The sequence below is a fragment of the Hypanus sabinus genome, chromosome 16 (assembly GCF_030144855.1).
Source record: "Hypanus sabinus isolate sHypSab1 chromosome 16, sHypSab1.hap1, whole genome shotgun sequence".
NCBI lineage: Eukaryota > Metazoa > Chordata > Chondrichthyes > Myliobatiformes > Dasyatidae > Hypanus > Hypanus sabinus.
The window spans coordinates 67,590,657-67,617,788 of record NC_082721.1 but is presented as its reverse complement, the minus strand read 5'-3'; the positions used below and the strand labels follow the sequence as shown (position 1 = coordinate 67,617,788).

General features: G+C 43.3%; 1 protein-coding gene across 1 annotated transcript in view; it reads right to left on the bottom strand.

Moving 5' to 3' along the window:
* Positions 1-27,132, bottom strand: part of LOC132405856 (retinol dehydrogenase 8-like) — a 54,365-nt gene that overhangs the window by 8,129 nt on the left and 19,104 nt on the right. Inside the window, exons 2-5 of the mRNA XM_059990850.1 lie at positions 22,509-22,664; positions 7,985-8,164; positions 4,834-4,927; positions 362-545 (exon numbers count right to left, since the gene is read on the bottom strand). Of these exons, the coding sequence (XP_059846833.1) occupies positions 362-545; positions 4,834-4,927; positions 7,985-8,164; positions 22,509-22,664 (614 nt within the window). The remainder of the gene's footprint in view (positions 1-361; positions 546-4,833; positions 4,928-7,984; positions 8,165-22,508; positions 22,665-27,132) is intronic.

Below are 27,132 nucleotides of genomic sequence, written 5' to 3'. Positions count from 1 at the left end.
AGATTGATCATGGAATAAGTTAAAAGGTCAGTACTGCATAGCTGGCCAAACTGCACTGTGGGATAATGTCGAGTGTTGTACTTTCTAATTCATTTGTACCAATCACTACATAAAGAAATTACCCTGCTTTGACTGAGGCTTGGTTTGCCCAAAACAGATTTTGCAGTGCAATAATCTGCTCTGCACTATATAACCCACCCCACCAGATTAGCAGATACACTTACAAATAAAGACCACCAGAATAGAATTTATGGATGTTAAAATAGGAAACAGAAAAAGATAAGAGTCCATCTCAGAAGTCTTTAAGAGCAAAAGTCTAAGTCTGTAACTTGTTTTGTAGCCATTTTTGAGAACACCTCACCTTGGCAATGGAGTCTGGTGACTGCCCCAGGGTCACAAAGATGTCATGAGCAGCGGGCAGGTAGACATCTTTAAAGTACTGGATCGTCTCCAAGTCCGTTCCTGGAAATTCTGAGCATGACACTTCCTTCATGAGCTTCATTTCGAAGTCTGTGTTCACAGGGCCAGGCTCAATCAGTGAAACACTGCGGGGGAAGAAAAAGTATTCCCTGAAGTTGGTTGTATGCTTCGGGAAGGAGTACAAGCTCGTCAGCCCACAGTGTTATGCCAATCCTTTAACCTACTTTAAATCAATCTAACCGTCCCTCCCACATAGCCCTCTGCTTCTCTTTCATCCATGTGCCTTTCTAAGAGTCTCTTAAATGTCCCTAATGTATCTACCTCTACCACCACTTTCTATGATCTCGTGTAGAAAATCTACCTCTGACATCGCCCCCATCCATACTTTTCTCCAAACACCCTAAAATCACGTGTCTCCATTACCACTCTCAGGAAGTAGCTGGGCTCTGGCTGACCACTCCATCTTTGCCTCTTAGCATTTTGCATACCTCTATCAAGTCACCTCCCATCCTCCCTTGCTCCAAAGAGAAAAGCCCTATGGTCAACCTATCCTCATAAGACATGCTCTAATCCAGGCATTTCTCTGCACCCTCTCTAAAGCTTCCACATCCTTACTATTATGACGTGACCAGAGCTGAACATAATATTTCAAATGTGGTCTAACCAGGATTTCATAGACCTGCAACATTACCTTGCGAGTCTGGAACTCAATCCCCTGACCATTTGCTGTTTTAACCACTCCACGAACTGCAAGGGAACTTCTGAGGGATCTATGGACATGGACCCTAAGAGCACTGTGTCTCTATGCTCCTAAGATCCTGCTATTAATCCTGTAACCCTGTTGGAAGTTCGACCATCCAGCGCAACCCATTTCACATTTTTCTCTATTGAACTCCATCTGCCTCTTCTCAGCCCAGCTCGCATTCTGTCGAAGAGTGTAAGGTAGATTAGCACACAGCTCTGGCACTGGTGAACAAGTGCTGAGTTGAGGAAGGAGGTTTATTTCAGGAGATCTGAGTGTGCTAGAGTCAGAGCAATACAGTGTGATTTGAGGACTCAGGGCAAAAGATAAGTTGCTGCACCCTGGAGGGATGAGCTCACTTGAGGAAAACAAATGAGGAAATCTTCAGATGCTGGAAATCAAGGTAATACACACAAAACGCTGGAAGAACTCAGCAGGCCAGGCAGCGACAGTGGGAAAGTGTAAACGGTCAGCGTTTCGGGCCGAGACATTGACCACTTGCTCTGTTCCGTAGGTGCTACCTAGTCTGCTAAATTCCTGCAGCATTTTGTGTGTGTCGCTTGTGGAAGAACTGGGTTCTCTATTAGCTGAACGCCTCCCATTGAAATTCAAAAGGAAGGATATGCTGAGGTAGAAGAAGCTAGTCTAGAACTGCTATTGTAAGGTTCAAAGTAAATCCATTATCAAGGTATATATACGTAACCATATAATACCCTGAGATTCATTTTCTTGCAGGCATTCATAGTAGAAAAAAACAAATAGAATCAGTGAAAAACTGCACAGAAAGACTAACAAACAACCAATGTGCAAAAGAAGACAAACTGTGCAAATCCTAATAAACAAACCAACACTGAGAACATGAGTCGTCGAGTTCTTGAAAGTTCATCCTCAGGTTGTGGGATCAGTTTAGTGTTGAAGTGAGTGAACTCATCCATGCTGCTTCAGGAGCCTGATAGTTGATGGGTAATAACTGTTCCTGACCCTGCTGGTGTGGGACCTGTGCCTCCTGTACCTCCTTCCCAATGGACGACAGGACTGAAATGCATAATTTCATTATGGAAACATAATACATTATTATAACTTCAGTGTCATTTTGCAACAACAAAGTTTATACATCGTTCCCCACCTGTGCACTGTTTTTTTTGGGAGCATTCATTATCAGGTACTTGCAGATCCTGCATTTACTGTGCTTCCTTGAGCTGAGATCCTGTTAAAGGAAATCATTTAACTGCTTCCCATGCCTCCCAGTGTTAAACTCTATTCATTCCCCAAAACCCCAGTATATCACAACAGCTGTTATTTTCATGCCAGTGACAGGGCCGGGGACTGTTATTGTCGCTTTTCTTTGCTGGGTGGGCTGGGGGAGGGAGTTGCTGTCTTTTCTTCCATCTACACCTATGCTCTTTCTGTATTTAATGGCTATCTGGAGTAGACAAATATCAGAGTTGTATCGTGCATGCGTACTTTGACAATAAAATGATCCTTTCATCCTTTGACTACTTTGTTCTCTTTGTACTACTTATTTATATTTCCTGTAGTAACTTATTTTTTTGTGTATTGCACTATGCCACTGCTGCAAAATAACAAATTTCTCAACAATATGTCAGTGATAATAAACCTGATTGTGTTTCCCTCACCCTGGTCATTTTCCCTTCTCTTTCCCCTTCTGTCAGACAGTAGAGGCGAGCATTTGAGAGGACGTACCACCAGGGTCAATGACAACTTCGATGCCATGTTATAAGTTTACAGAACAGTTCCCTAGTAGGCCGATCCCTCAGCCTACCTCATCACGGCCCTTGCACCTTGCTTGACTTCAGGCACTGCACCATATTCTGAATTCAGTTAATGTTTTTCCTTCAGTACCACCTCAATGTGCTTTATGCATGGAATGATGTCGTGCAGAACGCAAAGCTGTCCACTCTAGTAATCTCTGGATTGCTGACTGTGCCGCCCATCCCTGGGGGTAAGAATGTGATGACTTGGCAGATGACTATCTGGCTGAGGAACTAGTTCAGGGGGGCAGGGTTTCAAGATCATTGGTATCTCTTCTGGGGAAAAAGGACGGGGTATACCTGAATCCGAGGGAGCCTAATATCCTTGTGGGCAGGTTTTCTGGAGCCGTTGGGGAGAGTTTAAATTAAATTGGCAGAGGAATAGGAACCAGAACAAGAGGACTAAAGGCAGGGCAGTTGGTATACGAGTAATGGCAGTGTGTAGTGACACTGTGCGGAAGGATAGGGGTAAAAACTGCAGTCAGTAGGAGGAGTTGAAGTGTAACACAGGGGCCAATTGAAAAGGGAGATGAATACAGGACTGAAGGTGTTATATTTGAATGCATGCAGTACACGGACTAAGGTAGATGATCTTGTAGTGCAGTTGGAGTTTGGCAGGTACAATGTTGTAAGCATCGTGGAGTTGTGGCTGAAAGAAGATCATAATTGGAAGCTTAACATCCAATGATAGACATTGCATCAGAGGGACAGACATGTAGGCAGAGGGGATGGGGCGGCTCTTTGGTTAAAAAGAGAAGTCAAATCATTAGAAAGACGTAACACAGGATTGGAAGATGTAGAATCCTTGTGGGTAGAGTTAAGGAAATGCAGGGATAAAAAGGTATGAGGAATTTCAATACGCAGGTAGATTGGAAAATCAGGCTGGTGCAAGAGAGATTTGTAGAAAGCCTCTGAGAAGGCTTTTTAGAGCAGCATGTAGTTGATCCCACCAGCAGAAAGTCAATTCTGGATTGAGTGTTGTGTAATGAATCAGATTTGATTAGGGAGCTTAAGGTAAAGGAACTTTAGAAGACAGTAGTCAAAATATGATAGAATTCACCCTGAAGTCTGAGGTAGAGAAGATAAGGTCAGATGTATCAGTATTCCAGGCCAATAAAGGGAATTACAGAGGCACGAGGGAGGAGCTGGACAAAGTTATTTGGAAGGAGACACTAGCAGGGATGAAGGCAGAACAGCACTGGCTGGAATTTTTGGAGGCAATTCAGAAGGTGCAGAATAGATACATCGAAAAGATGATGAAGTTTTCTGAAGGAAGGGTGAGACAAAAGTGGCTGGTAAGAAGAGTCAAACACAGCAAAAGAGAGGGCATAGAATTTAGGAAAAATTAGTAGGAAGTTAGAGGATGTGAAGCTTTTGAAAAAAAACAATAGAAGGCAACTAAGCAGGTGAGGAGAAATTTCTTTTGCCAAGGCATAGGGAATCTGTAGAATTCATTGCCACAGACAACTGTGGAAGCCGTCATTGAGTATATTTAAAGTGGAGGCTGATAGTTCAGGGTTTCAAAGGGTAGGGGGAGAAGGCAGAAGAATGAGATTGAGAGGGATAATAGATCATCCATGATGGAATGGCAGAGCAGACTCAGTGGGCCAAATGGCCTAATTTTGCTCCTGTGTTACTGTCCCTACTTTGATACATGTGACAGTAATTAACCATCACTTGAACCAAGCTCTAGTCACCCCTAGCCCAGAGGTCTGCAATTTGCAACAGCGGACCCACAACCAATTGACTGTCGGCCATCTTTACATCAACTACACAAGTGTTTGGCTACAAACAAGATTCACAAATATTTCTTAAAGAAACCACTGTATGGACTCGTGCTGAACAGTTCTGAGCAAACTAGAACTATTCTCGTACACACTGGTAATGATATTCACTTACTGTACATTGAACTTCAAAAGCTGAACAGCAAGACTTTCACAAAATCCCTCCAAGGCAAACTTGGAGGCAGCGTAGACATCATTGAATATAATCCCTGCGCAAAAGAAAGAATATTTTATTTGCGAATTAGGAAGACTAAGTGACTTTTCAGCTGTTATTTCAATATAGAACTTAGAACAGCAGAGTACAGGAAAGGACCCTTCAGCCCATCAGGTTGTGCTGAACCAAATAATTAATCAAATTAATAATCAATATAATTGGCTAACCAAATTTTGGCATCCATTTAGCAGGGACAAACAAGGTGGAACTTGTTCCCCCAAATATTTCTGCTTTCCTGACACGTGAGCTACAAGAATGCACCAAGGTGCTTTCACGTTGCTGGTGTGAAGACAGTAGGTCTATCCCCAGTCTCCTCAACATTCCCACAGGTTCCTATGAAGCTGATGTAACTACCTACACAGACATGGAGAACCATGTCCCATGACGCTTTCTTAATGCTGCTGCAGGGATCATTTGCATGCTTATACGCAGTCAGGTCCAAAGAAACTAAATCTGAGAAGTACGACAGCCTAACAATAACTACCTGACCAGCAATCAACAATCTGTACCATTGTTCAAGAGGCACACATCAAATTCAACATGGTACTGTGGGACTTGAGTAAATAAGGCATAGAAGAGTACAGCGCAGGAACAGGCCATTTGGCCACAATGTTGTACTGACCCAGCTAAAAAGCAAATCCAAAACATCCAAACACTCACCCCTCCTACCTACACCATGTCCATATTCCTCCATCTTCCTTATATACATGTGTCTATCCAAACATCTCTTAAAAGGCTCTAATGGATTTGCCTCTTCCACCAACACATTCCAGGCATTCACAACTCTGAGTTAGAAACTTACTCTCACATCCCCCTACCTTCATCAATCTCTCTCGTCACCTTGTCAAAAAAAGCTCAATCAAGTTGATTAGGCACAACCTGCCACACACAAAGCCGTGCTGCATCTCCCTAATTAGGCCATGGATATCCAAATGCTCATAAATCCTATCCCTAAGAATTTTCTCCAGCAATTTCCCTACAACTGACCTGAGACTCTCCAGTATAGTCCCAGGATTTTCCCTTGTTCCCTTCTTAAGTAGGAGTTACATTGCGCACTCACCAGTCCTCTGGGACCTTGCCTGTGGCTAGAGAGGACACAAAGATACTGGTCAAAGGCCCAGCACTCTCACCTCTTGCATCCTTCAATACCCCATCCAGCCCTGGGACTGTGCATTTGGTCTGTGCACTCTCCATATGTTTGAAGTGGACTTGCCAGAGAAAAGGTGTTCCCAATTAACACTTCTTAGTTCCTGCCTAATGCCCTCATAATTTGCCCTATTCCACTTAAAAACTCTCCCACAAGGACTATACCTATCCTTATCAATAACTATCCTGAAAGGCAAGCAGCTGTGGTCACTGTACCCTAACTGTTCATCCACTGAAAGATCAGTCACCTGGCCAGGCTCATTATCCAACACCAGGTCCACTATGGCCCCTCTTCTCGTTGGACGTCTACTTATTGATTTAAGAAACCTTCCTGGATACACTCTGAGCCTCTTAAACTAAGAAGGTCCCAATTCATATATAGAAATCAGTATATAAAGAAAATCATGCCATCTACACAATAATTATGAATCTGCTGACTGCCCTATAACCCAATCTGGGTCACGAATGACATCTTCAAAAGGTGATTCCTCAAAAAGGCGGCATCCATCATTCAGGACCCTCACCATGTGGGACATCCTCTCTTCTCATTACTACCATCAAGGAGGAGGTACGGGAGACTGAAGCCTCACATTCAATGTTTTAGAAACAGCGTCTTCCTCTCTGCCTTCAGATTTCCAAATGGTCCATGAACACCAGCTCACGATTCCTCATTTGCACTATTTTTATTGTGAAATGTCTGAACTGCACTGCTACCACAGAACAACTAATGTCAGTGGCAATAAAAATGAGAAAGAGGAGCACCAGAGGGAGGTCACAGACAGGAGAGAAGGGGTAAGAGGGGAGCCAGAATCTTGATTATTAAGCTGCGTCTTTTGGATTTATCCCGGAACTCATCCAACAGTATGGCCACATCGTTGCATTTCCAAAATTCTAGATCAGAGAATCTGCAGAAGGCAATTCTGCCATTCATGCACGTGGCTGGTCTTTGGAAAAATAAACAGAATAACTTCCATTCCTCTGCATCCTCACCAAGGTCAGGAGAGGTTTTCTTTTCCATGTTTCTCCTTTCTGTCATGTGTTGTTTCTGTGTACCGGAATGTGCGGCAACGCCTACGTGTGTTGATTGCGTTGGTTGTTAACACTACTGGTTCATTTCAATGTACACGTGATTAATAAATGGATCTGAATATGATTTGAATACCTTTCAGGGAAGAAATCCACTAGTCTCACCTGGGCTGGGTCTACATGTGCACCACTAATATGGTCAACTCTCAGCTGCCTCCACAGCTCAGGGGGCAATTGGAAATGGGCAACAAATGTCGGCATCACTAAATTGTTGAATTGCTAAATAAATTATTGATTTCCACATCCCATTAACACATTTGGAAAAAGTACCTTTGAAACTTGCTTTAAGTTGTGGGGCAGAAAGGCCAAAAAAAAGGGAAAAAAGAAGCAGGTCTTTGGATCAAGTTGATCTCAAAGTTTAAAGTAAATATGTACCTATCACCATAGATTGATCACCCTGAGATTAATTTTCTTGCAGGCATTCGCAGGAGAACAAAAAAAAATACAATTAATGAAAAACTCCACAAAGACTGACAAACAACGTATGTTCAAAAGAAGACAAACCATAAATATTTTTTTTAAATAAGTGAATAAATAATATTGACAACATGATCTTTAGGGTTGGTTGGGCTTCTGGGCTTTGAATAACAGAAGGATCCAGACTTGTTGCTTGGGCTGGATTCTCTTGTCAGGCCCAGGCCCAGGCCCAGGCCCTGCCAGGGGTGAGCATGTACCTGCTGTTCAGAGTCTCAAAATCCAAGCAGGGAGAAACTTCAGTGGCTTTGAACCATATCTCACTAAAACACAAATCTGAATATTCTAGCCCATTTCAGAATGCTCACCACAACCAACAAGAGAAATTTATCCATTAATTAGATACCTTGAAGTCCCATCACACTGCTCATCATAACAATGTGACCGCTTTTTCTTCTCTTCATATCCGGGATCACTGCCTTGACCATCCGAACAACTCCAAAAAAGTTTGTGTCAAACATATCCTTAACTTCTTGCATGCTTAGGCTCTCTATGGGACCAATTTTTCCAACCCCTGCGTTGTTCACTAGACAAATAAAGTCGAAGAATTAATAGTCAAAATTGTTTAGGGCCAGCAAGGTAGCGCAGTGGTTAGTGTAATACTATTGCCTTGTCAGCGTCAGTGACCCAGATTCCATTATCGCCACTATCTGTAAGGAGTTTGCACATTCTCCCTGTGACTGCACGGGTTTCCGCTGGATGCTCCAGTTTCCTCCCACGTTCCAAAGATGTACAGGTCAATACATTATATGGTCACATGGGTGTAATCGGGAGGTGCGGGTTCATTGGGCCGGAAGAGTCTGTTATAGTGCTGTCTCTCCAAGTGAAAAGTTAAAAAATAAATGACAAATTAATAAAAGTACTGAAAGCAGAATGTGTTCCATTCTAATTTAAAATCAACACACTTAATTTTCCCTTGACGTGGAAATGTGTCAAGTATTATTCACGAGGTAAAGATACTTAATTCTGCGGTTGAGGTAATAGGGGCTAATAATCTTGGTCCTGTTCGAAGAATTGGTCTTTAGGTATGGAAGGGTTAAACCCAAGGAAAAGATAACTGTAGGTAAAACCAAAGAGGTGAAAATTATTTATAGAATCTTTAAACCTTAATGTTTTAATCTACAGTGCCTCTCTAGCCCTGGTTTCTTTCACATCCGACTTCCTCTCAACCTTCACTAGCCTCTCAAAGCACAAAAATACAACTGCAGATGCTGTGGACCAAAGAATATGTACATAACGCTGGAAGAACTCAGCAGGTCAGGCAACATCCGTGAGAAAAGAGTAGCCAACATTTCGGGCCAAGACCCTTCATCAGGTCTCGGCCCAAAACATTGGCTACTCTTTTCTCATGGATGCTGCCTGACCTGCTGAGTTCTTCCAGCGTTGTGTACGTATTCTTCACTAGCCTCTGACTTGCTTTGTTTACAACCCTCCTTAAAACCAATAGGTCTGATAAATGGAATTGTAGAAATCTGCAGCACAGTGGGTTATTCAGCTCATTGTTCCTCCTGCTCAAAAGGGGAGCACTTGACTGAGTTTGCATCAAGGAGCCCTGGTAACATAAATGTCAATAAGCATCAAGGGGTAAAGAAGCCAGCATGGAAACAGGCCTTTTGGCCAACTTCGTCCTTGCTAACCAAGATGCCCTTCTAATCTAGTTCCACACACAAAAGTGCTGGAGGAACTCAGCAGTTCAGGTAGCAGTTATAGAGCAGAATAAGGAGCCAACATTTCAGGCCGAGACCCTTTTAAACTAGTCCAGGGGTGGGCAAACTTTTTGACTTGAGGGCCACAAAGGGTTCTAAGATTTGACAGGGGGGCCGGACCAGGAGCAGATGGACGGAGTGTTTTGGTAATACACCTCATAAGAGAAAATAAAATATCATGGGATATGTAGAAAACATGTGCTTTAATTTCAATTGAAAATGAACACATGCGTTACAACAAAATATCTGTCTTTGAAGTCCCATGGTATTTAGCTATTTATTGAAATGACTTTTAAAACACTGAAAATTAAATGAATAAAATACAGCTTTTTTTAATAGTAACAGTTATTATTTTAAAGCACTGAAAATTCTGTTATCCTTCAAGATATTATCATCATCACTCTCCTCCTGACTGTCTTTATTTCAAAAACGGTAGGAGATGCAGGTCTACTTGTCCTGCTCCTTCTTATTCAATTGTCCCCTGTGCCAAAACTCAACAACGACTCGCACAATGACAGAACAGTATGCGGAGCGCGTTATTTGATCTGGAGCGCATTTTTTATTTTGAGAACGTACGTGCACCTGCGCACTACTCATGTCCATCACTTAACAGAAATGACATGTAACATGTAAGGCTTATTGAAAAAAATATTTTCAAATGCATTTTTTACATAACACAACGAAGAAACTTATTTTTAATTTCAGTGGGAACAGTATTGTTGGTCTCCCTTTTTAGCCAGCGCATCAAAGTCTGGATTTAGTTTTGTTGTGGCGATTCTCAGGATGGATCTGAGGTGTTGGTCAGTTAACTTGGATCTGTGGCTGGCTTTGTTGATGTTCATGATGCTGAACGCCTGTTCACACAAATAGGTCGAGCCGAACAAAGAGTAAAGCACAAATGTGGAGTAATACGCTGCACCTCAACAAAGGTCAATGTGTAGCGGTGTGCTACACGCAGCGCTAAAATTACGACACGGAGTCGGTAACTGCAGTCGAAGAAAAAAAACTTTATTCGAAATCCCCAGCCTCACTTTAAGCCTCCCTCAACCTGCCCCCCGTGGCGCAGAGGCTCCAAAGCTCTGTGTTCGCAAATCCCCACAGGCTATCTCCCTTAGCCGGAACGCTGGCTAATTGTGAGCCGGTTCGGATGTGCCAGGAAATGGGTCGCCACAAATGTATATAGAGTGCGTCATCTGTTGGGAAAACCCCAGAATTGCGGGGAAAAAACGTTAACAAGGTTTATTAATATAATTTCATCAAGTTCTGCGGGCCGGATTAAAAAGCTTAGTGGGCTGCATATGGCCCGCGGGCAGTAGTTTGCCCATGCCTGAACTAGTCCCATTTGCTCATATTTGGCCTAGTTTCTCGCCCTTTCCTATCCACATATTTGCCCAAGCGTCTTTTAAATTCCACGTTTATACCTGCCTCCAACACCTGCAATTGCAGCTTATTCTATACACCCTCCACACTGCATAAAGAAGCTGCCCCTCTCATCTCTTGTAATTTTGTTAATCCCTTACCTTAAACTTTGCCCTCTAGTTTTTGTTTCTTTTTCTCTGGGTAAAGGATTGCATGTATTCACTCCTCTTTGCCCCACATGATTTTATATACCACTATAAAATCAACCCTCAGTCCCCTACAATGAATAAATTCTGAGCCTGCCCAACCTCTCCCTGTAACTCGGGTCTTGAGACCTGTCAAAAGGTTGAGTTCATGCTGTCCACAAAGGAAGATGGTTCTGGTGGTTGGTGGTCAGTCAGGGTCTCAGAGCATCTCCGTGCGACTTGCTCAGGACAGCACCCTTGGTTGCTTCATCAGTGACTTTTCTTCCATCATAAGCACAAATTTGGGATGGTCATGATAATTGCACCATGCTCAGTTCCACTTGTGATTCCATAGCACAAAGGACAGTCTATCACAAGACCTAGAGGCCTTCCAGGAATTGGTTAAAGTGACAAGTAACATTCACACAACAAAATGTCAGACATTGAAGGGATGCGAGGGAAGGGAAGTGAGTGCTGTTACTATTACAAGGGAAAAGATGCTCAAACAGCTGAAAGACCTAGGAGTACATAAGTCACCCAGACTAAATGAACTGCACTCTAGGGTCCTGAAAGAGGTAGCATTAGAAATCGTGGCGGCATTAGTAATGACCTTTCAAAAATCCTTGGACTTTGGCATGTTGCTAAAATATTGGAGGACTGAAATATTGCAAATGTCACTCCACTCTTTAAGAAAGGAGGAAAGCAGCAGGAAGGAAATTATAGACCAGTTAGCCTGACTTCAGTGGTTGGGAAGATGTTGGAGTCAATTGTTAAGGATGAAGTGATGGAGTATTTGGTGACACAGGACAAGACAAAGTCAGCATTGTTTCCTTAAGGGAAAATCTTGCCTGTTTTACCTGTTGGATTTCTTTGAGGAGATTACAAGCAGGATAGATAAAGGGGGTACAGTAGATGTTATATATTTAGACTTTCAGAAGTCCTTTGACAAGGTGCCACACCATGTTAAGAGCCCATGGTACTACAGAAAGTTACAGGCATGGTTAGAGGGTTGGCTGATTGGTATGAAGCAGTGAGTGGGAATAAAAGGCTCCTTTTCTAGTTGGCTGCCAGTGACAAGTGTTGTTCAGCAGGGGTTACTGTTGGGACTGTTTCTTTTTATGCTGTATATCATAGATTTAGATAATGGAGTAGAAGGCTTTGTTGCCAAGTTTGCAGATAAAATGAAGAGTAGTGGAAGGGCGAGTAGTGTTGAGGAAACAGGCTTCAAAAGGATTTAGACAGATTAGGGGAATGGGCAAGAAAGTGGCAAATGAAATACAATGTTCAAAAATGCACAATCAGCACCTTGGTAGTAGAAATAAATGTGCAGACTATTTTCTAAATGGGGAGAAAATCCAAAAATCTGAGATGGAAAGGGTTAATTTGCAGGTGGAGTTGGAGGTGAGAAAAGCAAATGCAATGTTAGCATTCATTTCAAGAGGTCTAGAATGCAAGAGCAGTGATGTGATGATGCTGAGGCTTTATAAGACACTGGTGAGGCCTCACCTTGAGCATTGTGAACAGTTATGGGAGGTTGACTCTGGGAATGAAAGGGTTATCATATAAGGTATCATATGAGCTCTGGGTCTGTACTTGCTGGAATTTAGAAGGTTGAGGGGGGATCTCATTGAAACCTTTCGAATGTTGAAAGGCCTAAACAGAGTAGATGTGGAAAGGATGTTTCCCATGGTGGGGTAGTCTAGGACAAGAGGGCACATCCTTAGGATAGAGGGCATCCATTTAAAACAGAGATGCGGAGAAATTTCTTTTGCCAGAGGGTGGTGAATTTGTGGAATTGTTACCACAGGCAGCTGTGGAGGCCAGATCATTGGGTGTACTTAATTGGGCAGAGCTTAATGGGTCCTTGATTGGACACAGCATCAAAGGTTACAGGGAGAAGGCTGGGGAGTGGGGCTGAGTGGGGGAAAAAAGGATCAGCCCTGATTGAATGGCAGGGCAGACTCAATGGACCAAATGGCCTAATTCTGGTCCTATGTCTTATAGCAGGGGTTGGCAACCCACGGCTCGGGAGCCGCATGCGACTCTTTCATCTCTGTGCTGCGGCTCCCTGTGGCTTTGGAAAATAAATGATTATTTAATTAAAATGTATTTTATGTTAGTTTGTTAGTTTTTGAAATGCAATTCTAAATCTGAAGATTATGGTAATCTTGTACAATCTAAATAAAATGTGTTTTTTGTCGCTATTAATATACGTCACCACTGCCAATACCTGACACCCGCCAGTGCGCAATTTCTTTAACTTTTCGATCCAAGGTTGGCTAACTATGGAGAGTTCTAAAAAAAAGAAAAGTGACTGAAGAAAACAGAACGTTTAATGATACGTGGGCAGATTCATTTGCTTTCACTGCTGACGAGACTGGTTTACCGGTATGCTTAATATGCAATGAGAAACTACCAAACAACAAATAGTCAAAACATCTCAAGACATTTCCAGAATAAACACGCAGCCTTTGCTCAAAAATATCCGGATGGAGATGAGAGAAAAAAAGCCGTTTCGGAACTGATGCGGAAGGTTGATCTGAGCAAAAATCATTTCAAGAAGTGGATGAAGTCTGGAAAATCAACTACATATACTAGTTTTGTTGCCGCTCAGGAAATAGTCAGGCACGGGAAGCAGTTTACAGATGGTGAATATATAAAATAATCTTTCATTAAGATTTCAGAACATCTATTCACAGACTTTAAAAACAAGAGTGAAATTATGCAGAACATCAGGGATATTCCCCTCTCTGCAAAGACTGTCAAAGACAGAACCATAAAAATGGCAGAAGACATCACAAGACAGCAAATCAAAGACATCAATTCAGCTGTGGCCTACTTGAGTGCCTGTGACGAGTCTAAAGACAAAGGTGATATTGAACAAATAGCGCTGTTCTGCCGGTATGTAAACTCTGCAGGGCCACAGGAAGAAATGATTGAGTTGATACCTCTGAAAGGCCAAACATGGGGGGAGGACATCTGTGAGGCTGTTGTAACCCCCTGGGTCGCCTCAGGCTCGCTCAGCTCATTCTCATCTAGGGGGAGCAGCCTTCGGCCCCACCAAACTGGGTAATCAGCTGGTGTGGATGCTGTGTGATGTCCCCGCCTCGCCCAAAAACAGACAGTACACCATATGCGATTAAATGAGTACAATTTATAAAGGTTACTATAACTAAGTGATTAATAACGATACAGTATATATGAAGAGAAAATTAAAGAAAAGGCGCCAAACTTATCAAAGTCCAAACCACTTCGTGCACAGCCGTTGGAGCTCAATTTCTGAAGTCTTCTGGCCACCATTCGATACCCTCCGAACTCCTCGACTCGCAGCTCAGGACCCTCCGAGTGGTCAACCAAGCACATCTAGCTTCATCCCCCCCCCTCCTCAGAGAATCTCCCGGCCTCGGACCCCCCTTTGGGGTCCGATCCTCGCCCAGCTTAGAGCATTGCGTCCTCTCTCTCAACCCCCTCGCGCCGATCTGCCCAAAAGCCCGTCAACAAAAGCTTACAGACTCAGAAGAAAGAACATTAATCCCCATTTGGTTTACAAAGGAATACCATTCTCGTTATCAGTAAATTAGCATGCCTGCTAGTTAACAAAAAAGAAGAAACCCTCTTTACACTGTATTGCATTGTTTAAGAGCCAAAGGAATAAAGACCACCCACCTGGTGTCAGTAGCTACTGATGGGGCACCTAGTATGACAGGAGCGCACAAGGGATTTGTGGCTTTACTGCCGAAGTCGCTGGACAGAAAGCTGCTGACTTTTCACTGCATCTTGCACCAAGAGGCACTGTGCGCCCAAACATTTCCTCCGGAATGCACAGAAGTAATGGATGTTGTCATTCAGATTGTCAATCAAATAATGGCAAAAAGTTTAAATCACCGTCAATTCCGTTTGTTACTGGACAAGCTGGAAAGCGCATATTCTGATCTCCTGCTGCACAGCAAAGTCCGGTGGCTGTCCAGAGGGGAGGTGCTGAAACGCTTTGTCGCGTATCTGGAAGAAGTGAAAACTTTCCTGTGCAGCAAAGGGCTCACCTTTCCTGAGCTGGAACAGCCAGAGTGGCTGGAAAAGCTACACTTCATGGTAGACATGACAGCCCACCTGAACACGTTGAACACAGCTCTTCAGGGGTAAGGACGTACAGCCCTGCACATGTTGGAGGATGTTTTGGCATTCGAGCGCAAGTTGACAGTGCTTGCCAGAGATTTACAGAAAGGCACATTGTCTCACTTCCCCAATTTGAGAGAGTTGCAACAAGCTCACGACGTGATAAATTCGGAGTATTTACATTCTGCAGTCATCACAATGAAAACATCGTTTGGGAAACACTTCTGTGAGTTCAGAGAGGAACAAAACACATTATCCTTCCCGGTCACTCCACTAAGCTTCGATCCATCCCTACTGAATATGACTGCATTGGCAGGTGTGAGTCAACCTGATCTTGAGATGGAACTGGCCGACATAGCCAACAAAGACATATGGGTGTCCAAGTTTAGACGCTTGACAGCAGACCTTGAAGATGTTGCCCGTCAGAAGGCCGTTCTTGCTTAGAATCACAAATGGAGTGATATTGAAAACCTCCCAAAACCGGACAAACTTGTGTTCGAAACATGGAATGCAATCCCCGACATTCATGTAAACATCAAAAAGTATGCGCTTGGAGTCCTGTCGATCTTTGAATCCACATATGTATGTGAGCAGGTGTTCTCCAACATGAACTTTATTAAAAACAAACATCGAGCACGCCTCACAGATGACAGCTTGCGATCCTGTGTAAAGATGAAGGTGACATCATACAGCCCTGATGTGCAGACGCTGTGCGCTGAGGTCCAGGAGAAGAAATTCCATTAACCAAGTATGATAAATATTTTAATTGCCTATTATTTTACGTATATCCAATGTTTTTCATTATTCAGTGAAATAGTACTTTTATTTTTCAGGTTGACAGCTGGCTGACGTTATCTTTGGTTTGGTGCTGGCGGACAATTTAAGTTCGGCGTTTTTCATAAATACAAGAAGGACTCAAATAGACGTTGAGTATTTTACTTAAAAGTAACCTTCAACCCAACGTCTTTTTTTCGGAGATCAAAATGTTTTTTGTTGCATGCAGAAATGTAATTTCGTTTTCTTTGCAGGAGTTCATCGATTTCATAAATGCAACACATTATAGTTTGTTTATACATAGCATAAAGGTAAAAAAAACGTTGTATGCAGTGTAATTTCATTTTAAATGTCAACCTGGTTTTGTGGCTCCCAGTGTTTTTTTTTTCTGTGGGAAACAGGTCCAAATGGCTCTTTCAGTGATAAAGGTTGCCGACCTCTGTCTTATAGTCTTATGGTCCAACAGATGTACCAAGCAATGCACAAGAACAAATTTCACAACAATCCCTTGATATTCAATAGCTTTGACATCATCCATCAATGTTTTGGCCAGAAATTCAGGCACTGTGATGGTTAGTGAGGCAGAGGCTGGTACCCTGCAGTCAGTACTTCACCTACTGACAAGGCCCAAGTCTGTAATCTGATGGAATGCTTTTCGCTTGCTAGATGAACTCGGTTCCAACATCCTTCAGGCTCAGTAACTTCAAGGACGGAGCACCGTCTGCATTGGTACCCCTTCTGTTACAAGTCCTTCAGACATAGGAGCAGAATTAGGCTATTCGGCCCATTGAGTGTTCTCCGCCATTCCATCATGGCAAATTTACTATCCCTTTCAACAATATTCGCCTGCCTTCTCCCTATAGCCTTTGACACACTTTCCTAACCAAGAACCTAGCAACCACTATTTTAAATATACCCATAACACTATGTGGCAATGAATTCCACAGATTTACCACCCTCTAGCAAAGAAATTCCTCATCTCTGTTCTAAAGGGACGTCCTTGTATTCTGAGGCTGTGCCCTCTGGTCCTAGAAGCCCCCATTACAGGAAACATCCACTCTAAGTCTTTCAATATTTGCTAAGTTTCAATGAGATCTTCTAAACTCCAGCGACTATAGGCCCAGAACCATCAAGCGCTCTTCATACATTAACCCTTTCATTCCTGGGATAATTCTTGAGAACCTCCTCTGGACTGTCTCCAAAGCCTTTCTTAAATAAGGGGCCCCAAACTGTTTGCAAATATATTAGCCATTGCTCCACTACCAATTCACCCTGTATAAAATGCACCACACTTACCCAAGAGTCAGAACTTACGGCACAGGCACAGGCGCTTCAACCTAACTCGACCATCCTGACCAGGTGGCCTGCCTGATCTAGTCCTATTTGCCTGCGTTTGCTCCACAGCCCTCTAGATCTTTTCTATCCATGAACCTATCCAAATGTCTTCTAAATGTTCTAATTTTGCCCATCTCTATCACTTCCTCCGGCAGCCTGCTCCATATACCCACTGGCCTTGGCATGGAAAACTACACCTGCCACTCTTACCCCTGCCAGCATCCTAAATGCTACCCTTGGCCATTCAGGGCCCCAAACAGTCCTTCCGGCTGAGGCAACACTCCACCTGCGAACCTGCTGGGGATGTCTTATTGCTTCTGGTGCTCCCAATGCGGCCTCCTCTATGTTAGCGAGGGGCCACTCCATCAAGCACCTCCACTCCATCCGCCCAAAGTGGTTCTTGCTCGGTGGCCAAACATTTCAATTCCCATTCCCATTCCGACATCTCAGTCCACGGCCACCTCTTGTGCCACGATGAAGCCACCCTTCCGATGGAAGAGTAACACTTTATATTCTGTCTGGGTAGCCTCTAACTGGATGGCATGAATATAGATTACTCCTTCCTGTAAAAAAAAATCCCCTCCCCTCTTCTTCCATTCCCCATTCCAGCCTCTTCCCCCTTCCTTTCCAGTCCTGAAGAAGGGTCTCAGCCCGAAACATTTCCAAAGATGCTGCTGGCCTTCTGAGTTTCTCCAGCATTGTGTGTGTGCCCCTCAGGATTACTATGAGGGTACAGTGAACAGCATGCCTTGCATTGCTGTTTATACAGTTCAATCACTACACAGTGCATTGAGCTAGAAAAGGGAAAACAATACCAATGCAGTTTCCCAACAACACAGGGTTGGGAAATTGTTGGAATCAATTGTTAGGGATGAGGTTAACCTCTAGTTTGAATTGGTGGTGAAGAATGCGAATGCAATGTTGGCATTCATTTCTAGAGGTATAGCATATAAGAACCGGGATGTGATGTTGAGACTATAAGGCATTTGTGAGACCACACTTGGAGTATTGTATGCAATTTTGGGCTCCTTATTTTAGAAAGAATATACTGACATTGGAGAGGGCTCAGAGAAGATTCACAAGAATTATTCCAGGAATGAAAGGGTTACCGTATGAGGAACATCTGGCAGCTCTTGGGCTGTATTCCCTTGAGTTCGGGAGAATGAGGGGGGATTTCATAGAAACATACCAAATGTTAAAAGGTCTGAACAGATTAGATATGGCAAAGTTATTTCCCATGGTAGGGGAATCTAAGACAAGAGGGCACAACTTCAGGTTAGAAGAATGTCCTTTTAGAACAGAGATGCTGAGAATTTACTTTAGTCAGAGGGTGGTAAATCTGTGGAATTTGTTGCCACAAGTGGATGTGGAGGCCAAGTCATTGGGTGTATTTAAGGCAGAGATAGATAGGTTCTTGATTAGCCAGGGCATCAAAGGGTATGAGGAGAAGGCAGGGGAGTGGGGATGACTGGAAGCATTGGATCAGCCCCTGATTGAATGGCAGGGCAAACTCAATGGGCTGAATGGCCTATTTCCACTCCTATATCTTATGGTTTTATAAAGTGTAAAAGGTTCATTCTAAATCTTTCTCCTCACCTTAAATCTATGCCCTCTAGTTTTAACCCCACTACCCTTGGGAAAAGACTGACCTTTCACCTTACCCATGCTCCTTGAGATTTTACGTGTCTTTACAAACTTTATAATGATCCTGTGAGCATTATCTCAGTATTTTTGCACTACCTATTTTAATATACATTTCTTATTGTCATTTATAGTATCATTTATGCATTTCACTGTACTGCTGCCACAAAGCAGCAAATCTTATGACATACTCTATGTCAAACCTGATTCTGAGTCTTACATGCCAGCGGAAAAGCCTCAGGCTATCCAGTCTCAGCAAGTATACCTCAACCTCTAAAATTTCTCCCAATAGGCTGGACACGGAAAGTCCATAGGTGCAAGGGAACAACGTTCCCTGCAATTTACGTCCCATTTTAATGTGGAAATATATTGCCAATTCCTCATCGTCACCGAGTGTGCATAGTGGACCTCCCTCAGCACTGTGAGATCTTCATCAGGACTGCAGCAGCTCACTATCATTTTCTCAAGGGTGAACACTGATGGACAACACATCCAGGCACTCCCAGAGCCACCAAATCCTAAAATGTACATATTCTGTTTAAAAATTGCCTTTCTCTCAGTGCCCTTCTCCGTCTGTTAACTTGTGGGTTACAGCTTACCATGTTTTCAGGTTTTTGAACAGATCCTCCTCAGTTTACAACAGCCTAACTTATGTATATACTGTCCTTACATATGAACAAACGCTTAGGGTCTGTTAGCTGCTGCAGGGCTGCGGGCATCTTCTGCCACATGGGAGTTCAGTTCACAGCTGCACTTCTGATTTACAAACTACTCTGGTTACGAACAGTTCATTGAAACAAGTCCCTACTATAACCTCGAAAGGATCTGTAACGTGATGTGTTTGTTTTAATTTAAACACACCCTGTTCCAGACTCAATGAAATGAAGCTTCTTAATTCCCCTTCCCACACCCTCTGCAGATCAGCTTAAACCTAGGTGTTCCTGCTGAGGGACTGGAGCGTTTGAATTACAAGGAGAGATTTATAGGCTGCGCAATACACTCACAAAATGCCAGAGGAACTCAAAGTCATGCAGGATCTATGGAGGGAAAACCCTGTCCACCACAAAGGCTACCCATTTCAATTCAATTTCCCACTCTCAAACTGACGTGCCTGTCCATGGCCTCCTCTACTGCCATGATGAGACCAAACTCAGGTTGGAGGAGCAATGGCTCATACTTGGTCCGGTAAGCCTCCAACCTGATGGCATGAACATTGATTTCTCCAACTTTGGGTAATTTCTCTACCCTCCCTCTTTTTCTGCCCCTCTATTCTGGTTACCCTCTCACTCCTTCTCTTCTCCTCACCTATCCATCACCTCCCTTCTGTTCCTCTCCTCCTTTGCTTTCTCCATGGTCTACTCTCCTCATCTCCTAGATTTCTTCTGTATCAGACTTTTACCTCTTCCATCTTTCACTTTCCAGCTTCTTACCTCATTTTCCCTCCTCCACCCACCCTCCCTCCCCCTCACCTATTACCTGCCATCTTGTACTCCAGCCCATCCACCTACCTGTGCATCTGGCTTCTTCCCCCTTCCTTTCAAGTGCTGATGAAGGGCCTCAGCATGAAACGCCAACTGTTCCCGCTCCATAGATGCTGCCTGGCTTGCTGAGTTCCTCCAGAATTGTGTGTGTTGCTCAAGATTTCCAGTAAATGCAGAATTTCATGTGTTTATGATTTGCATAGGCTGTGAGTGTAAGAGGCCTTATAAAGTGATGACCTTATAGAATTTTATAAAATTATGAAGGGAATTGATAATGGAAGTATGTTGAGCTATGAATAAAATTTCAAATTACCTATTGCAAGCAAAAAACTCGTGATGACTAAAGTTACATTTCCCTGCACAAAAAAATTAATGCTATGAGCTTCACCCTGCAATTTCAGAGGAGAAGCAAAAGTCAGGTGTATTGGTACTACAGTAGAGTAAAGGGAATTACAGAGGCATGAGAGATGAGCTGGCCAAAGTTGATTGGAAGGGGACACTAGCAGGGATGATGGGAGAGAAGCAATGGCCGGAGTTTCTGGGAGCAATTCAGAAGGCACAGGAGAAATATATCCCAAAGAGGTAGTAGTATTTGAAGGGAAAGATGACACAACCATGGCTGACAAGGGATATCAAAGCCAACATAAAAGCAAAAGAGAGGGCATAATATAGAGCAAAAATTGGTGGGAAGTTAGAGGATGGGAAACAAACAGAAGGCAACTAAAAAGCCATAAGGAGTGAAAAGATGAAATATGAAGTTAAGCTTGTCAATAATATCAAAAATGACACCAAAAGCTTTTTCAGATATATCGAGAGTAAAAAAAAAGAGGCGAGAGTAGACAATGGACCACTAAAAATGACGCTGGAGAGGTAGTAATGGGGGATAAGAAAATGGCGAATGAACTATGTATTCTGCATCAGTCTTCACTTTGGAAAGCACTAGCAGTAAGCTGGATGTTCAAGATTGTCAGGGGACAGAAATGAGTACAGTTGCAATTACTAGGGAGAAGTTATTTAGGAAGTTGAAAGATCTGTGGGTAGATAAGTCACCTGGATCAGATGGACTACATCTAGAGTTCTGAAAGAGGTAGTTGAAGAGATTATGGAGGCATTAGTAATAATCTTTCAAGAGTCACTAGATTCTGGCATGGTTCTGGAGGACTGGAATATTGCAAATGTCACTCCACTTTTCAAGAAGGGAAGGAGACAGAAGAAAGGAAATTATAGGCCAGTTAGGCCTGACTTCAATGGTGGGAAGATGTTGGAGTCCATTGTTAACGCTGAGGTTTCAGGCACTCGGAGGCACGTGATAACATAGGTCAAAGTCAGTATGGTTTTCTTAAGGGAAAATCTTGCCTGACAAGTCTGTTAGAATTCTTTGAAGAAATAACAAGCAGTATAGATGATGGAGAATCAGTGACACTGCTTAGCAAGATGAGAGCCCATGGTATTACAAGAAAGATACTATCAGGGATTTATCATTGGCTGATTGGTAGGAGACAAAGACTGGGAATGAAGGAAGCCTTTTTCTGGCCGACTGCCGGTGACTAGTGGTGTTCCACAAGGGTCGGTATTGGAACTGTTTCTCTTTACCTTGTATGCCAATGATTTGTATGATAGAACTGATGGCTTTGTTGCCAAGTCTGCAGACAATATGAACATAGGTGGAGGGGCAGGTAGTGATGAGGAAAGTTGCAGATGGACCTAGACAAATTGCAAAGATGGGCAAAGAAGAGGCAAATGGAATAAAGTGCTGGGAAGTGTTTCCTGTACCAGGGGAATTCTAGGACCATAGGCCACAACCTCTGAGTAGATGGACGTGCGGTTAGAATGGAGATGAGGAGGAATTTCTTTAGCCACAGGATGGTGCATCTGTGGAATTCTTTGCCACAGGCATCTGTGAAAACCAAGCCTTTGGTGTATTTAAGGTGGAGGACAATAGATTCTTGATAAGTCAGGGTGTGAGAAGTTATGGCGAGAAAGCAGGAGAATCGTGTTGAGACAGAAATGGATCAGCCATGATCAAATTCTGCTCCAATGTCTTATCAGTAAAACTACAACCAACTATTGCAAGCATGAGTCATGAGGTCTGAACTTAAATTTCTGTGCACAAAAATTGAATGTGAAATGCAAAACACAAAAGTATGCATCACACTGAAAGCTTGCAGATTTGGAGGGGAAGGGGCTGCAGGTGGTGATCTTGTGAAACCCAGCAGCAGGGAGAAAGTGTATTGATGGAATTTAATGTGCGGGACATGAGATTTTCACATCCTTACCCAGAACGTCAACTCTTCCAACATTGTTGAGACACTCTGCCACTGATTGGTCACTGCAAACATCCAGCTGCTGGATGTGCAACGTCTCATTCAGTCTCTCTCCAGCAGCCTCTTCCAGTTTTCCTTTACGACCTAAATTTCGCATCGTCGCAATAACTGTTTTGGAGGAAAGATTCAACAGAATCGCTTAGTATTGTATTCTGTGTAACTGTGCAGTTTCACACCAGAAATCCAACTGGTCCCAAACCAAACATTTTGAAACAGAGTCATGCAACACAGTAAAAGGCCCTTCAGCCCAACTTGACCATGCCAGACAGGTTGCCTACCTCAACTAATCCCAATTCAACAACATCCCTTTAAACCTTTTATATCAACGGACCTGTCCAAATGGCTTTTAAACATTGTAATTGTACCCACCTGTACATCTTCTTCCAGCAGCTCATTCCATATAATCTCCACCCTCTCTGTGGGGAAAAACTAGCCCCCCCCCTCCATATCCCCTTTTCCTTCCCCTTCACCTTAAACCTATTCCATTAAGGTTTTTGGCTTCACTGGGAAAAGACTGCAACTATTCATCTGACTATTTCCCTCATACCTCAATAAATGTCACCACTCAGCCTCCTCTGTTCCAGGGGAAAATGCCCCAGTCTATCTAGTCTCTTCTTATACCAGTCATATCATGAAGAATCACACCCACCCTGCTGATAGACTGTTTATCCCACTCCCATCAGGGAAGAGGCTACCTACATAGCATTCAATCTAGGAACACTAGAAAAATCAATTACTTCCCCTAAGCCGTCAGGCTGATTAAAACCTCCACCCATTAGAATCAGAATCAGGCTTAACATCATTGGTTTATGTTGTGAAATTAGATGTTTGCCCCAGCACTACAGTGCAATACATAAAAAGCTATATGTTACAATAAGAAATATATACATAAAACATTAAATTAAATAAACAGTGCAAAAAGGGAGGAAAAAATAGTGAAGTGATTTGCATGGGTTGGTTCACTGCCTTTTCAGACAGCTGAGGGGAAGAAGCTGTTCCTAAAATACTGAGTGCATGTCTTCAGGCTCCTGTACTTCCTCCCTGATAGTAGCAGTGGGAAGAGAGCCTATCCTGGGTGATGGGGGTCCTTAATGATGGCTGCCACCTTTTTGAGGCATTGCCATTTGAAGATGTTCTCGATGCTGGCAATGCCCGTGATGGAGCCGGCTGAGTTTACAACCCTCTGTAGCTCTTTACAATCCAATGCAGTGGCCCCTCCATACTAGATGGTGACGCAACCAGTTAGAATGCTCTCCATACTTCTGTAGAAATTTGCAAGTCTTTGGCATCATACTCAGTATCCTCAAACTGCTAATATAGTCAACACGTACAAACAAGCTGGAGGAACTCAGCAGGTGGGGCAGCATCCGTTGAAATGAGCAGTCAACGTTTCAGGCCGAGACCCTTCGTCAGGACTGAAGGAGGAGGGGGCAGGGGCCCTATAAAGAAGGTGCCAGGTGAAAAACAAATCAGAGGAAAGATCAACGGGTGGGGGAGGGGAAGCAGGGAGGGGATAGGCAGGAGAGGTGAAGAATTCCCTCCCTCTTCCTTTCCCCATCCCACTTTCACTCTGCATCCTCTTCCAGGTGCCTATCACCTCTCTCATGATTCTGCCTTCTTCTACTACCCATAGTGCTTTCCCCTTACATTCCTTCTTCACCAGGTGTACCATCGGGGCCAGACGCCTTCTGAGGGCTCACCCTCTTGAAAGATGTTTTGACGTCAACCTCCAAGACAGATGTCACAGAATCACCAGATGTTGCATGGATTCGCACAGGTGTTCTTTTATTCTCCCTTTCAAAGCTGCATAAAAGCCATTGAGCTCATCTGGGAGTTCATGATGTTAGGTTTTGCATCGTAAGATGTAATGGTCTGCAAACCCTGCCAGAGATGACTTGCATCATATTCCATCTCCAACTTCAATCGGAATTGTTTCTTCACTCTTAAAATAGCCTTCTGTAGGTTGTCCTTGGACCTCTTGTATAGCTTTGAATCACTAATCTTGAACACTACGGATCTAGCCCTCAACAGTCTGCAAATTTCCTGGTTTATCCATGGATTTTGGTTTGGGTATGTCCAATATTTTCTCGAAGTCACACTCTCATCCACACAAGTCTTGATGAAGTCGGTGACAACTGTGAAGTATTCATTCAAATTGGAAGATGAATCCCTGAGTATTGTCCAGTCCACCGATTCAAAGCAGTCATGTAAGCCTGTACACTGGGGAGTATAAATACAGCCAGATGATCGTACTTACCAAAGTGTGGCCATAGAATGACATAGTTAAAGTTCTTGATAGTGGTGTAGCAGTGGTCAAGTGTGTTCTCTGTTTCCACAGGTATTACATTGGTGATATTTGGTGAGAGACTTCTTCAAGCTGGCCTGGCTGAAATAGCCCGCAATGATCAGGAAGTGGGTTTTCATGACCTCAGATCATGGTGCTCTGCTCCTCTTCCAGTGCTTGTCTGACGTTGGCCGGGGTGGAATGTACACCACTACCAGGATAATGATGGAAAACTCCCTCGGCAGTTAAAATGGACAAGACTTGACTGTTAAATGCTCCAGGTTGGATGAGCAGGATTGAGACAGAACTGCCACGTCGCTGTGCCACGGATAATTAATCATGAAGCACACTCTGCATCCTCTACTGTTTAAAGAGACTCTGCCCTCCTGTCGAATGGCGAATGGTGAAGCCCTCATGCTGGAGCTGAGCATTAACCCACTACATCCACATCAGTCACCCCCCACCCCACAGCTCCTCAGAACCCTTCATTCCCCCCTCCCCAGCACTGTCACTTCACTCTTACACAATTATAAAATTGCTTTTACATTTATTTTGTTATGCTTATTGTGTTTTTGTGCTGCATCAGATCCATGGTAACAATTACTTCATTCTTCTTTACACTTGTGCACTTAACAATGACAATAAACAATCTTTTAACCTTAAATGCCCCAAGCACTCCAGTCCTAATAACATAATTAAAATTTTCCTGCATCCTTTCCAGCTTAATGACATCCCTCCTACATTTGGGTGATCAGAACTGTGCACAATATTCCAAATGTGGTCTCACCAACATCTACCTTTATCTACAGATGTCCATCCAACCTCTACCTTTCTTCTCAACCCCCTCCACCTGCAGACTAACCTGTTCCCACTGACCCCTACACAGTTTAATTCCTCCCATTGCACTTATAAACCTCCCATTGAGAAAAATGGTGCTCCATCAGTTTAGGTGTGACTTGTCCCTTTAGATCAGAAGATATAGGAGCAGAATTTGGCCATTTGGCCCATTGAGTCTGCTTTTCATCATGGCTGATCCATTTTTCCTCTCAGCCCCAATCTCCTGCCTCACCCCCCCCCATATTCTTTCATGCCCTGACCAATCATGAATCTATTAATCTCTGCCTTAAGTATACATAAAGACTTGCCCTCCACAACTCCACAGCGATAAATTCCACAGATTCACCACTCTCTGGCTAAAGAAATTCCTCCTCATCTGTTCTAAATTGACACCCCTCTATTTTGACGCTGTATCCTCTGGTCTTAGACGCTCCCACAATAGCAAACATCCTTTCCACATCCATTCTATCAAGACCTTTCACCATTTGATACATTTCAATTAGATCATTCCTCATTCTTCTAAATTCCAGTGAATACTGTCGTGGTTCTTGAAATAACCAGGAGACGCAGAAGATTCTTCGTGAAGTTTAAGCCTTTATTTGCAAACAAAAGCTGAGACAATTAATGAGCGTGTCACTAATTGCCTCCCAAGTCTGGTTCACAGTATTCTTTATAGTAATTTCTTACCTCAGTTACATTAGAATAACCCGTCTCCTATCTCAGTTACATTAGCGTACCCGGTCTCCTATCTCAGTTACATTAGTGTACCCCGTCTCCTATCTCAGTTACATTAGCATACCCAGTCTCCTATCTCAGTTACATTAGTATACCCGGTCTCCTATCTCAGTAACATTAGTGTACCCTATCCGCTTGCAACGCTTATCACCAGCACATTAGCTTCTCGATTCACCACCAATATTTTTGCTCAGTAGCCCATACTTGCTCTAGTCTACTCCCTGGAACACGTGTCCCCCTTCCTGGCTTTGACTGGTCCCCATACCATCACACCACTTCACAATCCCGTCTACCACCGTTATCTCTACATGCTTACTTTCACTGTTAGCTACATTCTCAAGACACTGATGCATTCAATAGTACAGAGACAATACAGAGATTACATTCTGGTCAATAAATTGGATACATAGCAAATAGAAAACACAAGGCTGGCCACATAGTTCTGGCCATACAGCAAACGTTGCAACTTTATTCTCCAATAATACAAGCTCAGAGCCATCAAACGCTCTTCATGTGAGAAGCCGTTCAATCTTGGAATTATTTTCATGAACCTCCTTTGTACCTTCTCCTGTTTCAGCACATCCTTTCCAAGATAAGGGGCCCAAAACTGCTCACAATACTCCAAGTGAGGCCTCACCAGTGCTCTTGTGCGCATGCCACCTGCTCTGGAAGGGAGCCCAATGACCCATTTGAAGCTCTCCTTGCTGCATTAGCTCCTTA